Source organism: Aspergillus lentulus (genome assembly GCF_001445615.1).
Source record: "Aspergillus lentulus DNA, contig: Alt08, strain: IFM 54703, whole genome shotgun sequence".
Lineage (NCBI taxonomy): Eukaryota > Fungi > Ascomycota > Eurotiomycetes > Eurotiales > Aspergillaceae > Aspergillus > Aspergillus lentulus.
The window spans coordinates 2253120-2270005 of record NW_028322118.1 but is presented as its reverse complement, the minus strand read 5'-3'; the positions used below and the strand labels follow the sequence as shown (position 1 = coordinate 2270005).

Sequence of the window (16886 nt, the reverse complement as noted above, 5' to 3'; positions counted from 1 at the left end):
ACCAATTCGGTATGAATTCGGACAGTAAAGAGAGAGAGGCAGCCAATCCCAATGGCCCTCGCTCTCCAGCTAAGATGAGTTTGGCCATTCTAACAAACTTTCGAGGCCGGAGTGGCCCCTCTTTCTAGCTTGGGACGCTATGGAGTTGTCCGATGGTTGATTGACTCTCGACGACTTCGAGTGCGAGCTGCCGTGGAACCCGCCACTACTCTGGATCTGCCCAGACCTTTCGTCGACTTATCACAAAGCGCGAATTGCGCATGTGTCGGGGGCGACCTCTCGTGCTGGCAGTCGTCTGCCTTTTGCCCAGATTTTTTTCCTACCATCAGCCGTCCGCATATAAGATTCATCAAGCCCGTTCGACTTGGCTTGCATTGTGCAACGCCTCGCAATCTCCTTTAGTCCTACAAGGACGTTTTAAGCGTCTGCCACGATATCTTGTCGTGAAGGCTAAGCTCTCCGTCAGGGTCTCGGATCTCTTATCCTTCAGCAAGTCGACGAAAGAATGACTGACTTTGGCCCACGTGCTCCTCATGGGCCCGATATGACGGGAACCCATGACCCTTTGGAGGACATGGATGTTCATGAGAAGGGCGCCTTCGATGCTCTCATTCGTCCGGATGACAGCTACACTCCGGATGGTGTCTACTGGGCGGATCTTCCCCTGGTGAAGAAGATCAAGTTCGTTGGTTCCTACGATGCCAAGGAAGCCAAGCGTGAGCTCAAGGGCATCTGGGATATGACCAAGAAGGACCCTCTGTCACCTGTGGCTTACTATTTCCGGAACATGGTGCTTCCTGGTGCTGGTCTTGGTCTGGAAGGGTAAGTGTTCCGCCTTGTCAAAGCAGACAGTTTTGCGGGGAAGGGTCAAATGCTAACGTCTCGTTGTCTTCTCCGATTAGTTATGTGCTCTTTTCGATCGGAAACGTCAAGCCGCTCTTCCAAGCCGCCTTCAAGTCGTGTTGGAAGGACCACAAGATTTGCAATCCTCAATGGATCAACGCCGTTGAGTACCTGGAGATTGTCGGTATCATTGTTGGTCAGGTTCTGGTCGGAGTTCTCGGTGACTGGTAGGATATCTTCATCCTCAATATTATCGGTGGAAAGCCATGCTAATTGGGCTATTAGGATTGGTCGTCGCTGGGGTCTTATACAAGATGCCACTATTATGCTTCTCGGTCTGGTTATGCTCGTCGCCGCCTGGGGCGTTAACCAGAATGGCTGGGTAATCTGCTATGCTTGGTCTCTGTTCATCTACGGTATTGGTGTTGGTAAGTCCTCCGTTTTGTCTTGATTTTCTTCTTCCGGGTGCATGTTGTCTGACCTGCAATTACAGGTGGTGAATACCCAATGACTGCCACCAGCGGTATGGAAAATGCCGTTGGCTCTGGAAAAGTTTCCACCAAGGAGGATCGTCTGCACCGTGGTCGCAAGGTCACCAGTGCTTTCTTGATGCAGGGTTGGGGTCAGTTCTTCAACCAGGTTATCCTCATTATCTTGCTACTCTGCTTCCATCATGGAAGTGGCAATCCTCCCTACTCCAGCGTCGCCGCGCAGTGGACTTACCGTATTTCTTTCGCCATCCCTGCTGTTGGCACCCTGTGGCTCGTCTACTACCGTACGTACCACATGAAGGCGGCTAGCAAGCAGCTCGCGGCCGCTAAGAAGAAGGCTTCGGTTACCGGCTACGATGTGACCTCTCTGAAGCTGGCCTTCAGTCACTTTGGTTTCCGTATCGTGGCTACCGCTGGCGGATGGTTCGCCAATGACGTCTTCTTCTACGGTAACAAGCTCTTCCAGAGTGAGTTCATCTCGGTGATCAGCCCCCATACTACATCGATCATGCCCACCTGGCTATGGAATCTGGTCAACGTCGGTGTATCGCTGGTCGGTTACTACCTTGCCTCCTTCCTTATCGACAACAAGCTCTACGGGCGTAAATGGATGCAAATCGTCGGTTTCATGATGGATTTCATCCTCTTCATCATTCCCGCTTTCCATTTCCAATACTACAGAGAGCCGGCGCACATCAAGGCTTTCCAGGCCATGTACTTCCTGAGTTCCTTCTTCAACCAGTTCGGTCCCAACTCGGTCACGTTCTTGGTTGCTGCGGAGGTTTTCCCTACCCCGATTCGTGCCACAGCTCACGGCCTGTCTGCTGCCGCCGGTAAGCTGGGTGCTCTATTGGCATCCGTTCTTTACAACTATATCGACACCCAGACCAAGTTCTACGTTGTGCCTTGGTTCGGTCTGGCGGGTGTGGTCCTGACCTACCTTTTCCTTCCCGATACCACTGGTCTTGACCTGAAGGAGCAGGAGCGTCGCTGGGCTTTCATCCGCTCTGGTCGTGAACACGAGTACCATGGTCCTGCTGTTCATCCCAAGCACTTGTCTGTCTGGGAGCGTCTTCGCGGAAAGGGCAAGTACTACGATGCCGAACTCGACTACAAGCAGAAGGTCGAGGAATTCCGTGCCGAGTGGGAGGCAGCGATGGCCCGCAAGGTTTCTGAGAACGACAAGGGAGAGGAGCTCGCGTTTGACACTGACGAGTCTCTACTTGAGGGTCACGTCCACTCTTACTTCCACCGGACCAGCCCAATGTTCCGGGGAATGGAGGAAAAGCCTGCCAAGTCGGATAACTTCGCCCTGCCCCCTGCTGCGCAAGAAGGTGACTCTACTGATTCTTTCAATGAGAAGACACAACACTAGAGCGCCACCACAAGTTTCACTTCTCTGAAAATAAATCAGCTTGTATATTCCATTTACTTTCTTTCTTTCTTTCTTCTTTTTTTTTTTTTTTTTTTTTTTTTTTTGGAGGAAGGGTCTCTTCTCCATTCCTCCTGTTTTGGGAAAAAGGACCTTGTTTTCTTCACCTATACATACCCTCTGGCGTGGTTGTTGCTTGGCATTGTTGGATTAATGTTCTCATACCCCATTTCCAGCCCAATGTCTAGATGATTGGACTGGTTATCAACTCTGAATAGATCTATATTCCCGTCTAGAAACCCTCTCAAGCAATGAATTTCTACCAACTCTTTTCACTTGACGATACATATATTTTCTAGTGATCCATTCTCCTCTCGATCTTGTTCTAGTGTAGTGATGATGATCGCGTGGTAGACTTGCGGAAGCTTCAACAATCAATGATACCTAGGTAATTTCGAAAACCGGAAAATACGTGATTTGCCCCATTAGTTGACGAATTCTGCCAGTCGGAAAGAAGGACTAGTGCGTTAATAGTAAGCGCTCAAGGAGGCGGTGGGTTTAATTGCTGTTTACCCCGTCGAAGTCTTGTACTTCAACTACTCCATCGGCCATGGTTCCAGGATACTGTCGCCAATCACACACTGAAGCGAATGCAATATTGAGCCACTGTCGCCCAATTGGAACTATCTAGCATGCCGCTTTTTGCATTTGGCTCGAACGGATCGGGCCAACTGGGCATCGGACATGATGAAGATGTCTCTGTCCCTACAAGATGCCTCTTTGAAGGAGGCCAGACACCTTCTGAAGAGAAGAATGGCACACAGGCGAAGAATATCTCCCGTATCGTTGCCGGGGGGAATCATACCCTGGTCTTGTACCAAGACGGATCGGTATATGCTGCCGGCTGTAACGAGGATGGCAGATGCGGACACAACCCCGCAACTGCGTCGCTGCAGATGTTCAAGCGGGTGATTGTCAAAAGTGGAGATGATGGTGCTTACTATGATACGTTCAAGCACGTGTCGGCGACGTGGGAGGGGACGTTCCTGGTTGCTGGGTCTGAGGACCCGTCTGGTGAGGCGGACAGTATATTTGTAATTGGTTCCGGAGCGAAGGGAGAGCTGGGACTTGGACAGGGATGCACGAAGGCTGTCGAGCCGACAAAGGTCCCTAGTTTTCCTCCTCAAGGGACAGAAGTTGTGTCGATTGCCAGTGGCATGGGGCATACGGTTGTGGTGTTGTCCAATGGGGAGGTTTATGGCTGGGGAGGAGCAAGGAAGTGTCAACTTGGAGAATCAGCCAAGGGAATGAAGATTGTATGGCATCCTGTAAAGGTGGAAGGTATTTCCTTCCACGCCAAGGGTGCCGTTTGTGGTCGCGAGTTTACGGTAATTTCGGGCAACAAGGCCGCAGGGGAATATGCCATTATTGGCTCATGCGACAACAAGTGGAATATTCTGTCTGATGCTCCTGTATGCGAATCGTTGACAAACTACCGAGGTATAGCAGCCAGTTGGCATGGTGTTTATATACATCAGGACGACTTCTCTGTCATCGCCTGGGGACGGAATGATCGAGGCCAGCTTCCTCCTCCAGACCTGCCTCGGTCTCAGAAACTGGCTGTGGGAAGTGAACATGCTCTCGCACTTCTTGATGAGCACACTGTTGCGGCATTTGGGTGGGGCGAACACGGCAACTGTGGCCCTGATATCGACGCGCAAGGTAACGTGAATGGAACGTACAAGCAAGTTCCGCTTGAGATGCTTCAGGGTTCTGAGGTTGTCGGCATTGGTGCAGGCTGTGCAACCAGCTGGATTATAACAACATGACCACCTTGCAACTTGCGAAAGCCAGGAAATGTAATGACTGGTTGAGTCAACTTGCAGACTGGACCACGTGTGATGCACCCGCTAGACTTTGAAATTGACGACAATGGACATCAACGATCTAATCAAAAAGGCCGAGACCACGAACCTGCTGATTGTTAGCTCGTCGTTTGACACGAGGACGTTGACCAACCTGTGAAATGCGTTGTGTTGGAGGAATGCCCATTTCTTCCTGACGCTCTTGCTGGTTTGAGTCATGCGGCAGAACGGGTTCAGTGTCTCGCAAGCGAGGCCCAAGACTTGCGTTGAATGTCGCCTGAAAAACACGATTAATAATTCCCCTCCACAACACGACCTGGGAGCCCTTACCTGATCAGCTGTAGCGTCCCAGCCGAGCGTGTCCTCAGCCATTGTCTCGTCCTCCTCATTCGGTACATCCCACTGCCTGTCATCATCCGCTGGAACAAACAGACTGTCAAAGTGAATTGATTGTGGCAGTGGCTGCTGACTCCCAACATTAGTCTCTTTGACGCGGTCGATTGTCCCAGTCAGCGGCCGAATTGATCGACTGCGAGGAGGTGGCATCTGTTCCCTATTCGAGGCAGCATTGTTCTGAGAGACGTGCACCGGCGCGGGCGTTTGTCTTGCGGACAGCTCGGGAACGGCTGCTCGCGATGACGGGAAGTCCTCACTATCATCTTCGCCTGTCGTCATCAAGGTGAATTCGGTCCTAACCCCCTCGAAGTCATATGCAAGCTGCAGTGGTCTACAGGGGCGAGTGTACCGAGCGGTGATCAGCACGCCTGTTGTCTCTGCATGGGTTAGAATCGCTTTGAAGTCCTTCAGAGTAATGGCAATATGAAGTTCATCTTCAGCCGAAAAGTCCTCAAAGTCTCTTTTATCGATAGCCACGGAGGTATGTACTGGTTGTTTGAGAATCTCTGCAGGCAAACTAGTCAGTTCCAGTTGACAAACAGAGCTACTCAATGGCGCAGACCTTGCCCGTCAGTGATCTTTGTCGTAAAGCTTGTAAAGATGGCCTTGCCACCATCGGAGTAGATATCGAGTTGCACTGCTGACGGACTGAAGTGGTCGGTAATTTCCTTCAAAAACCTGGGCTCAATGTTCCATTTATTAGTTGCGCTAGATCTGTCGAAGATGGCATGCTGAGCTGTAGTCGGTTCATAAGTGAGCTTGTAAGTCCTAATGACTCCTGCCAAGTCGAGAAAGAATAAGTGCTTTGGACCCCTGAGTGACGGAGATAGATTGCAAAGACGCACCCAGCCCACAGATCATTCTAATGACGAGCCTGCATTCTGTCTCGGCCGGATCTTCGTTGAGTTCAAACTCGCACCTTTCGACCGCTGTGTCCTTATCTCGTCCAGTGGTTCTCCCTTTGAAGATGGACAGCAAAGCCTTTCTTAGTCAGTCTCATCATACAACGCTCTGTTCTGGGCGATTCTCACTTTGAGATAAATCTGGCAGCAGAATCTATCTGACCGGACGTTTTCGCTCTGGCCATTATGGCTGAATGAGTAAGTTGTGAAGAAACTTGCTCTGTCGAGGACAAATGCAGCATAGGCGGTCTTGCTGGAGTTGATGACGCTTAGTCGAAGCTACAATTCCGTCAGTCATCCTGGCATGCATTGAATTTCAGATAGTTCAGTATGATCTCACTAAAGTAGATTCAGCCTCTATAGAGACCGTCTCACTGAATTTGGCCAGACATGAAAGGGCATCATGCATCCGCCCTAATGCCTCTGGGTTGAGTGAGAAAAATAGCGATGTCATATCCGTCTTTGGAAGGACAAAGACGCGAGATTCCAATATTATCAAACTGCCATCATACTATTGCTGAAGACCTCATAATAATGATGGTTTCGTTATCGTTCCTCCTCATCAGTTCGTTCAATCGCTCCAAGTCACGACGCCAGCTTACATAATCTGGGCCTGGAAGTAAGGCTTACTTGACCGCAATCCAGGGCAGCATCAACAGTAGGCAAGTTTCAGTTTTGAGCAATATGTTTGTATGTTGCGTCTAATCAGCATTATTATCCGGAGTTTCGACTGAGACGGGTGAAAATCTGCCGCGAGTATGGCCTCAAGGTTGCCTGGTGACATTATCTACCTCATCGTCGAGATCCTGGGGCAAGAGAGGGACTTCAACAGCCTATTCCAGTGTGCTGTGTCTGCGAAATGTTTTACTGAGCAAGCTGTCACCACTATATATAAGTAGGTCCATATGTTCTATGTTATTGTCCTCTACAGATTTGCTGACTGTGTGAGTACAGATCACACGAACTCTCGCCTGTCAGAGGCGGTGGGACTGAACTTGGCATCTTGGACTCGACACATACTCGACGAAAATGGGCCACTATGTGGCGCTCTATTGTGCTTTCTGCTCTTGATCAAACCTATCTTCCATACTACAGTTACATCCGGTACCTGGATCTCAATGATTTATCGAATCTCCTCGGTCACAGTTCGTTCACCGGAAAGATCAAAGAGTATGTGCCCTGGCGTGACTTGCGAGAACTGTATTTGACAAGATGTAGCGAGTTCTTTACTCCGGAACTTCGGGATATTGTGTCTCACGATTATGAGCTCAAGGGAAATAAGCGTCTTCGCTCATTGCGGACTCTGCCTGACAATGATTGGATCTTATCCAAGATCGGTACTGGTCAGTCTTCTCCCGGATGTACCGTGTCCAAGCTCCCTTGGATATGCAACCCCACTCATGGTTGTTCTTCTAAAGGCTGAAAAGATCAAAGCTATCATCAATAGAACTAGCTCGATACGCGGAATGTCCTGTGACAGTAAGTGGGAAGTCCGATATATCTAGCGGAACGGGCCTCTGTTCCAGAAGCAAGTTTGACGTCTCGACTACTTCTAGTCGACCCTTCACTATTGGCCGAGTGGTTGGGAAAACTGCCAATGTTACAGACTTTGACTATCTGGTCTGGAGTTTCCCTAACTGACCATGCCGGTGACAAAATCCGAACTCACTGCCCCGATTTTAGGCAAATCACGATATATCGATGGTAAGATATCAGTGTTGGTGTTCGACAAAGCAGTATATTTACTGAGTCGGCCAGGATCGACGAACAAGGTCGAAATTCGGAGACTGATGCTGAAGAGTTTCTCCACGGACTCCAGCCTCACAGTCTTCATTATTTCGAGATGCTGAGCTCTTGTCACTTAGGGCCACGCTCGATAAGAGCTATCGGCACGCAGTTGAAATCACTAAAAGAGCTGAAATTGACAAGCCTTGGAATCGAAGCAATTGCAGAGTTGCCTTCATTAACAGCGCCGCCAGTGCTGGAGGTGCTTGTGTTCACCGATTCAATACCAGCAGCGCGGAACGAAGACTTTTATTCCACAGTCAATCGAGTTGCCGATTGGATTTGTAGCTGCAAGGCACTGCGACACCTGGAGCTTAGAAGATTTGTTGATGACACGTTTCTACTGGCACGTGTCGTGGTTGCCGAGGATATCAAGCTGCTGAGTTTGTCTCTGACTGGGTACACAATGGTTGGCGCTCGTCACTTCCACAGAGCTTTGGCGTCTCAGGATTCTCTGCAACGTCTTAGTCTCCGAGGTGAAGGATCCGAGATTCCTGAAGATAATGAATTGCTTGTACAAGCCATTTGCCAGCTACGCAGTCTGCATGAACTCGAGCTCAAGGATATTTCCGATTATTTCACACCTGATCATCTTATGTCACTCGCACCATATCTTCCCCATTTGGAGAAATTGTGGATCGGAGGCGACCTCTTCAATGATGATGTATGGAATGCATTTTTATGTCTTCCAAAGCTACGAAGTCTGGCCATCCATGCGCTCAGCGAGTTCACGGCTCAGGGTATACTCGATTTCATCGCGCAATTGGGGCCCGGTAACACAGGAATGAGTCTCACAATTTTGAACTCAATAACGAGTCTGACAGAGGAAGCACAGAGCTTAATTCGCGATTTCTTGAAACACAATCTTGATGGGACCTTTGACTTCGGTCTTGCACAGGGTGAGCGCCAGATCTCAGCCCGATAGATGATGCTAGCTGCTGACAGGTGTGATACAGAGGAATTCAGTGACACCGACACGGAAGGGATGTCAGGCTGATTGACGAGAATGCATCTTAAACGAGCCTGCTCAGGAGCTAGAGTTACCTTTGGGCTCATATTTCTTGATATGCCCGAAAAGTAAAGAATAGTGGTCGGTTCTTTTATAGAGCGATCTCCGTATCGCAAAGTCTGAAACTCAAGTATTATTCAAAATTAGCCTTCACAGCCATGGTCTTTTCAAATCTACAACCCGAATCAGGTCGAGTGTTTTGATTTGGTCCGCTCATGACGGGAGACCTACTACGGCGTAGACCAGCCCACTTTAACCGAATAGGGATTGGCGGGGGCGCGTCCAAACCGCGTCCCCAACGCGTCGTCATTTCCCTGCGCGATAGCCCGCATGGACCGCCATCCCTTCCCCAGTCGACACTATTCAAGATTGCAAGATTCAATTACTGGCAATTGCAGAACCCAGTCACCACCGTCGAAGTCATTTATGACCATCAATCGGTAGGTCAACCGAAATCATCGCGCCATGTCTGCCGCACGGGCGAAGTTGGCAGAGCTGCGAGCTCTTCGTGCAGCAGGAAAGAAACGTCTATCGACATACGAGATTGAAGAACAAGACGACATCTACGAAGAGGTGGATGACGAAGGTTACAAGAAAATTATCCGTAACCGGTTGGATCAGGATGATTTCGTGGTCGACGACAACGGTGAAGGATACGCGGATGATGGACGGGAAGTATGGAACGAACGAGTAGCGGACTACAACAGCGAAAGCGACGATGACGAGTTACCCGGGCGAAGCAAAGCCACCAAAAGGAAACGGGAAGAGGAGAAGCAGAGAAAAGAGAAAATCAACAATGGCATCTCAAAATATTTCAACACGGGACCTGCTATGTCTGCTCCGAAGCCGAAGGTGAGTCTTATTTACTTTGCCCGATGACTAGCGTTAGTGCTAATGGGAATAGCCCGTTGTCACGGCAGAAGACGAAGCTTTCATGGCAGATCTCCTCGGAGAAGTCGATACCAATGTCGTTGCGAATCATATTCCTACACAAAATGTGATCAAGTCGGAAACTCGACGCAAAGTCCGCATTCTTTCGCCTCCTTTAGCCTCGAGGCCACGAAATGAGAGGATCTGCAGAAAGGACGAGAACAGCGAGCCGGTCTCGCCTGTTAACCAATCACCGGACCTTGAGTTCGAAGATGACGATGGACCCCTCCCTACAATGGATGACGGCGACGTGGCCATGAGTGATCCTATGCCTTCTTCCCCCATCAGCAAAGTAGTTGAGAGGAAGTCGAATGTCAACGTAAAGAAGGAAGAATCTGATGAAGAGGACAACGATCTCATGGAGATTGCTCCAGCAACAGGTCAAAGTGAAGCCAAAATGACGAGTGTTAACATGGCTGGAAGCCGTCCGCCATCAAAGATAAAGAAGGAGAATTATACCACTCCTGCGAACTCTTCTCCCGCGAAAGCATCTGTGGATGTTCTGAACGCTTCTTGGAACGACGTCCGGAGTAAACTAAACGTCCTTAGCAGTCCAGCAACGGAATCACGGACTTTCGGTAAGCTTCGTGCACAGGATGTGATCGAAGAAGACGGAAGTTTGCGCATGTTTTGGCTCGACTATACGGAGGTCAACGGCAGTTTATGCTTATTTGGCAAGGTGAAGAACAAGCACACCGGTTCTCATGTCAGCGCTTTCGTCAAAATCGACAATATCCTACGAAAGCTTTTTTTCCTTCCTCGCGAGTACAGATACAAACATGGTCGAGTGACGGATGAGGAGGTGGATATGAAAGATGTCTATGAAGAGGTTGACGAGATGATGTCCAGGCTCAAAGTCGGGATGCATAAGATCAAACCGTGTACACGCAAGTATGCATTTGAATTGCCCGATATTCCCAAGGAAGCAGAGTACTTGAAATTGCTCTACCCGTACGACAAGCCGACATTACCGATGGAAACCAAGGGCGAGACGTTCTCTCATGTCTTCGGAACCAACACCTCTCTCTTCGAGCAATTTGTGCTTTGGAAAAACATCATGGGTCCATGTTGGCTCAAGGTTGAGGATGCCGATTTTACAGCCGTCAACAATGCGTCATGGTGCAAGTTCGAGTGCCAGGTTGCAAGACCTGCTTCCATTACTCCTGTGCCTGACACAGAGAATCTGGAGCCGCCGCCCCTTACACTCATGAGTCTTGCTTTCAGGACTCAACTCAATGTAAAGGAGAACAAGCAAGAGATTTTGGTGGCAAGTGCACGCGTTTACGAAAACGTCTCGCTCACGGACACCACTCCTCCTGAGAAACTCCCTTGCAAGACATTCACTGTCATGCGACCAGTTGGCTCTTCGTACCCACTTCATTTCGAGGCTGAGACGCGCAAGCAACGAGGCACTTTCATGCTGGAAAAGAGCGAACAATTTCTGCTGAGCAAATTTCTGGCATTGTTCGAAAAAATGGATCCTGATGTCCTTATGGGACATCAACTACAAGAAGTCGACCTCAGCATTCTGCTCAATCGCTTGAAAGAAAAGAAGACCCCCGGGTGGCATCGCATTGGACGTCTAAAGCGTGGCGAGTGGCCCAAGAGCTTCAACAAAGGCGGAGGATTCTTTGCTGAAAGGCACTTGATCGCTGGAAGATTAATGTGCGATGTAGCGAATGACATGGGAAAGGTAAGATTTTTGTGGCAATAAGTCGAGGATTATATGTTAACATCACCAGTCTCTCATGATGAAATGTCAATCGTGGAGCTTAACAGAAATGTGCGAACTCTACCTTGGAGACGGCAATACACGGCAGGAACTGGATACTGAGGCGGCATTGAAGACTTGGGCTACCTCCAAAGAAGGTCTCTTGAACTTTGTGAACCACTGCGATGCGGACACCTATTTTATTGCTGCGCTCGTGTTGCGGCTGCAAATGTTGTCACTCACAAAAGTTCTCACAAACATTGCTGGCAATTCCTGGGCTCGAACCCTCAGTGGTACTCGCGCTGAGCGTAACGAATACATCTTGCTGCATGAATTTCACCGAAACAAATACATCTGCCCTGATAAATACTCGTCCAAGCTACAGAAGGCGGAAGAGAAGAATCAGGATGGCGACGATGATGATGCCGGTGACAAGAAGAAGAAGGACAAATACAAAGGAGGTCTTGTCTTCGAGCCCGAAAAGGGTCTCTATGACAAGTTTGTCTTGGTCATGGACTTCAACAGTTTGTATCCGAGCATCATCCAAGAGTACAATATCTGCTTCACGACCGTGGACCGGACCGCCACGGTGAGCATCAACCGCTGTCTTGACAATTCCTACTCACAACCCCTACTAACGTGATTTTCAGGCTGAAAATGAGAACGAAGAGAAAGTGCCGGAAGTTCCTTCCTCGGATCAAGAGCAGGGTATTCTTCCTAAACTCATTGCCACGCTTGTTGGTCGCCGTCGCGAAGTGAAGAAGTTGATGAAATCCAAATCCGCAACACCTGAACAGCTTGCTTTGTGGGATACCAAACAATTGGCCTTTAAGTTGACCGCTAACTCTATGTACGGATGTTTGGGTTATACACAGAGTCGTTTTTATGCTCGTCCTCTGGCCATGCTCACAACTTTCAAGGGTCGTGAGATTCTGAGGAGCACCAAGGAGCTTGCAGAATCAAAGCAGCTCCGCGTCATCTATGGTGATACTGACTCTGTTATGATAAACACCAACATGGACACTATCAGTGATGCACTCAAGGTTGGCGAGGAGTTCAAGAAATCCGTCAACGAACGATACCGGCTCCTGGAATTAGATATCGACAACATCTTCCGTCGCCTGTTATTGCACGCTAAAAAGAAGTATGCAGCCGTCAACATGACTGAGGTGGACGGAAAGTTTGTGGATAAGCTCGAGGTCAAAGGACTGGATATGAAACGTCGTGAATACTGTGCCCTATCGAAGGAAGTATCTCAGAAACTCCTTAATGAAATTCTCTCCGGTGAAGACCAAGAGCTGGTTCTCAATCGAGTTCACGACTACCTTCGAGACCTGGCCGACAAAATGCGCGGGTACCAGATTCCAGTTCAGAAATATGTGATCTACACGGTAAGCTTCGAGCCCCTGACGATCTCTTTTGCATTGCTAATGCTCTCTACAGAAACTGTCGAAACGGCCAGAGGAATACCCGAACAAGGAGACGATGCCTCCCGCACAAGTTGCCCTGCGTGAGCTCGCCCGTGGCAAGACAATTCGACCCAACGATGTCATTTCATACATTGTGACGAATGGAGACTCGGAGACCTCATCGCTACCGCCAGCGAAGCGGTCGTATACCCTTCATGATGTCATGAAGTCCGACAACAATCTCAAGCCCGATATTGAATTTTACCTCCTTAAGCAGATATTCCCTCCCATTGAGCGTCTTTGTGCGCCTATTCCGGGAACTGATGCAGTTCGACTAGCTGAGTGTCTGGGTCTGGATGTACGCAAGTATCAGATCAATACATCCAGTGGAAGCAACCAGCAGAATGCGGATATCTTTCCGTTAGAGTCCCAGATTCCAGACTCTGTGCGTTTCGAGAATGCTGCTCGGCTTATGCTGACTTGTCGATCTTGCAAAGAGGAGTCTATCTTTGAGGGACTCGTGGCCTCGACTCATATGTGTACAGCCAACGGCATTGTCTGCCCTAACCAAGCATGTCAAAAACCTTTCACCGTGCTGACGATAATTGCGCAATTGGAGAGCCAAATTCGTGCTCAAACGTCAAAGTACTACGAAGGCTGGCTGGTTTGCGATGATTCTGCATGCGGCAACCGAACTCGCCAAATGAGCGTTTATGGGCACCGGTGCCTGGGACCTCGTGGCCGCGCTGAGGGCTGTCTTGGACGTATGACGTATGAGTACTCGGAAAAGCAGATGTACAACCAATTGCTTTACTTTGCAGGTCTTTGGGATGTGGACAAGGCCAAAGCCAATGCTCAGAAGGAGGCCAGTGGCGAAAAGAAAGACAGCATCGCAGCGCTGGCCGAATTCAATCGCACTCGCTTCGGCACCATCAAGGGTGTGGTGGATGGCTACCTGAAGAAATGCGGCCGACAATGGGTTGAAATGGATGCCCTTTTCCGGTTCATGCTTCCGTAAACGATTTTGGTGTCGTGCGGTCTCTGACTGGGATTATTGGATTTTGTATATACAGGGACATTTGGATGGTCTGGGCTCTCTTCTGTGGATAGCGTTATGATTTCACTGTTTGTATAGTGAGTGGTAGCATTTCTTCGCTTGACCAATGCATGAAAGGCATTTATAATGTGCAAAAGAAAACTGACTCAAAGAGTTCATGGTGCGTCGCGAGTCTCTTGCTTGAGACTAATTCTGCTTGTACAGTCATCAGGCTCCAAACGAACCAAAAAGTTCCTTTGCTCTAGTTATCTACAAAGCGACGTGCTTCTGTTTTAGGGTGCTCTGTCTTATCGGCTTCTTATCAAATAAAGCCCCGCAATGGAAATTTCCCCGCTGATGGGATTCCCGGTTGACTTACTCCGTACTGTTGGCACTCGGCACTTCTCTCGTCTTAGTGCCGTGCATTCTATGACGCACCCAATCATTCTCAGACAAACTTTTTGAATCAATTATCTCCATCAGCCGTCCTGAATCGATCAGCTCGGAGATCGCCATCCCTACCATGGCTGTCAAGCGGGTTTTGGTCATCGCCGGCTCGGACAGCTCAGGCGGCGCGTATGTCATCAATTCCTAGAAAACGAATGTAAATATCCGACTAACGCTATGAAATGAATCAGCGGATTAGAAGCTGATCAGAGGGTTCTCGCTGCTCATGGTGTTTATGCTCTGACAGCGACGACGGGTTTAACCGCCCAGAACACCTTGGGGGTCCAAGACATTTTTATCGTCCCTGCACAGTTTGTGAAGAAGCAGATCAATGCTGGGTTGGAGGATGTGGGAGCAGACGTTGTCAAACTAGGTATGAGTATCATGCATTGATATTTTCTTCCTTTGTTACTGTCGCCTGCCTTTCCGAATCCCACCCCTCTGTCCGGCAATTGCAGCTAATTGAGACGCAGGCATGCTCTCCTCTGAAGAGACAATTGATGTCATCGCTGAGGTTTTGACTTCACATCAAATCCCCTCAGTGGTTTTGGACCCGGTAAATTCTATTATGTTGAACTGTTCGAAGTAAAGTATCTGAGGTTGAACGCATAAACAGGTTATGGTCTCTACGAGCGGGTCTCAATTGTTACCCGAAGCAGCTGTTCAGAGTCTGCGCACAAAGCTACTACCCCTGACGACTATTCTCACTCCTAACATCCCTGAGGCGATCCTCTTACTGAAAGATGCCGGACTGGACGTACAAGAACCGAAGAACCTCTCCGAGCTCACTCAACTCGCAAAGCAAGTTCGTGCTTTGGGTCCCAAGGCTGTCCTTCTGAAAGGCGGTCATTTACCTCTTACAGCAGCCCACGAGGCGGCGCAGAACCCTGAGGATGCGTCAAAAGTGATCGATATCCTGTACGACGGAGAGAACGCCACTCTCTTCGAAACTGAATTCCTCGAGTCCAAGAACACTCATGGCACGGGCTGCTCTCTGGCGTCGGCCATTGCGGCCAATCTGGCCCTTGGGAAGGATATGAAACGAGCTGTTCACAGTGCTGTCCGATTTGTCGAAGCGGGAATCAAGACGAGTGTCGATATGGGCAAGGGAAGTGGCCCAATCAACCACTTTCACTCCGTGTATTCCTTGCCTTTTGCACCGTAGGTCCTGCTATTCTAGTTCCCTGGTCCATGTGACTAACAACAACCTCAGCAATCGTTTCCTGGAGTATGCTCTAGCCCGACCTGATGTCCGTCCGATTTGGAAGAAGTTTACAGAGCATGAGTTTGTTCACGGCCTGGGCAGTGGCAAGCTTCCCTTGGAGCGGTTTAAGCAATACCTGGTGCAGGACTACCTCTACTTGGTGAAAACCTCCTGATACTTTTGACAGTCATCCGAGGATTGCTGATTTGCTGGTTCCTTCAGGTTCATTTCGCGCGTAGCAACTCGCTGGCTGCTTATAAAGCGAAATCCATGGCGTCTATTGCCACGGTCAGTTCGCTCACCAAGGACTTGTTTTCATTGAAACAATCGACGCTGACGGCACAAAAAATTCTAGTCTGCAAAGATCGTATTACATATTGAACGGGAGACGGCTCTGCATTTGGACTACTGTGCCTCCTTTGGCTTGTCCAAGGCAGAAATGGAGAGTTTCCCTGAAAGCCTTGGTGAGTATTCAAGGTTTCAGCTGCTTCCTCTCTGATTGCTGCTGACTCCCAATCTAGCCTGTACGGCGTACAGCCGGTACATTCTCGACGTGGGACAATCGGAGGATTGGCTCGCACTGCAGATGGCTCTTGCACCCTGTCTCATCGGTTACGGAGCCATTGCTAAGCGACTGTCCACTGAGAAAGAGACCCTTCGAGAGGGCAATCGCTACTGGCAGTGGATTGAGAATTATGTTGCTGAAGACTATACAGAGGCTGTTCGATTGGGTTCTGGTAGGGATACAATTCTTTTCTTCGCAACGTACCTAAGCATATGTGGCTGACAAAATTATTCTAGAACTACTGGAGACACACATGCGACAGGTCTCACCCAGTCGGATGGAGGAACTGATTAAGATCTTCATCCGGGCAACGGAGTTGGAAATCAGCTTCTGGGATATGGGATTGGGTGACCATCCACGAGCGCACATGACTTCATTGAGCACGTAGAAATCTTATATAGGGATGACCATTATACTGTAGAATATAGAATGGCAAGGCTAGATGTCTAATCAACTCCAGCAGCCTCTAGAAGCCTCCAGGCGCAGACAACGATCAACCGCAACCCTCTTCTTTACAGCTCAAGTCCTCTTTCGGCATGTATATCCAACATGTGTGACATTGCCTCAGTGATGCTATAGGCCTCGAAACAAGACTACAGGAAGTTGTCTCCGAACTATTACATTGCGGGTTTGCCAATGCACCAAGATTATGCTTTAAGAGGCAATAAAGCATAAATCAAAGACCACGCTCGACATCTTCCTCCAAATGAATGGGACATCAATGAACCGACAAGCGAGCAGACACCTCCAGTGCTTGGGTAAGTCGCTGTACAACCTAGGAAACGTAGTCTCTCACTCATCGTTGTCCCGGGTATGCTATTGAAGACGATGAGATGACCAACTGGCTGCTTAAACATGGAGCAGATCCATACGGTCAATGTTCAATTGACCTCACGTCATTGTCTGCCGTCGTTGAACGTG

The 16886-nt window shown here is 49.2% G+C and overlaps 5 protein-coding genes across 5 annotated transcripts; 4 read left to right on the top strand and 1 right to left on the bottom strand.

Moving 5' to 3' along the window:
* Positions 1-505: 505 nt before the first annotated feature.
* ALT_3992 (putative MFS phosphate transporter) lies at positions 506-2709 on the top strand (the record flags this gene model as incomplete). Its single annotated transcript, XM_089599670.1, has 4 exons — positions 506-822; positions 903-1070; positions 1129-1271; positions 1337-2709. 4 exons carry the CDS (start codon positions 506-508, stop codon positions 2707-2709), a joined length of 2001 nt encoding a protein of 666 aa, XP_089456008.1.
* A 689-nt stretch (positions 2710-3398) lies between these two features.
* Positions 3399-4535, top strand: ALT_3991 (RCC1 domain-containing protein; the record flags this gene model as incomplete). The annotated part of the gene is made up of 1 exon (XM_089599669.1): positions 3399-4535. The coding sequence occupies one exon, from the start codon at positions 3399-3401 to the stop codon at positions 4533-4535; it is 1137 nt and encodes a 378-aa protein (XP_089456007.1).
* A 118-nt stretch (positions 4536-4653) lies between these two features.
* ALT_3990 (uncharacterized protein) lies at positions 4654-6278 on the bottom strand (the record flags this gene model as incomplete). Its single annotated transcript, XM_089599668.1, has 6 exons — positions 4654-4848; positions 4902-5473; positions 5530-5745; positions 5813-5948; positions 5999-6148; positions 6210-6278. 6 exons carry the CDS (start codon positions 6276-6278, stop codon positions 4654-4656), a joined length of 1338 nt encoding a protein of 445 aa, XP_089456006.1.
* A 349-nt stretch (positions 6279-6627) lies between these two features.
* On the top strand, positions 6628-13731 carry ALT_3989 (DNA polymerase alpha catalytic subunit; the record flags this gene model as incomplete). Its single annotated transcript, XM_033564386.2, has 10 exons — positions 6628-6764; positions 6824-7039; positions 7088-7212; positions 7735-8553; positions 8928-9103; positions 9150-9515; positions 9568-11286; positions 11336-11893; positions 11955-12695; positions 12748-13731. The coding sequence occupies 10 exons, from the start codon at positions 6628-6630 to the stop codon at positions 13729-13731; spliced, it is 5841 nt and encodes a 1946-aa protein (XP_033420277.2).
* A 541-nt stretch (positions 13732-14272) lies between these two features.
* On the top strand, positions 14273-16353 carry ALT_3988 (putative hydroxymethylpyrimidine/ phosphomethylpyrimidine kinase 2; the record flags this gene model as incomplete). Its single annotated transcript, XM_033564385.2, has 9 exons — positions 14273-14325; positions 14388-14569; positions 14670-14752; positions 14813-15357; positions 15410-15560; positions 15623-15688; positions 15756-15864; positions 15922-16137; positions 16202-16353. 9 exons carry the CDS (start codon positions 14273-14275, stop codon positions 16351-16353), a joined length of 1557 nt encoding a protein of 518 aa, XP_033420276.2.
* Positions 16354-16886: the final 533 nt, after the last annotated feature.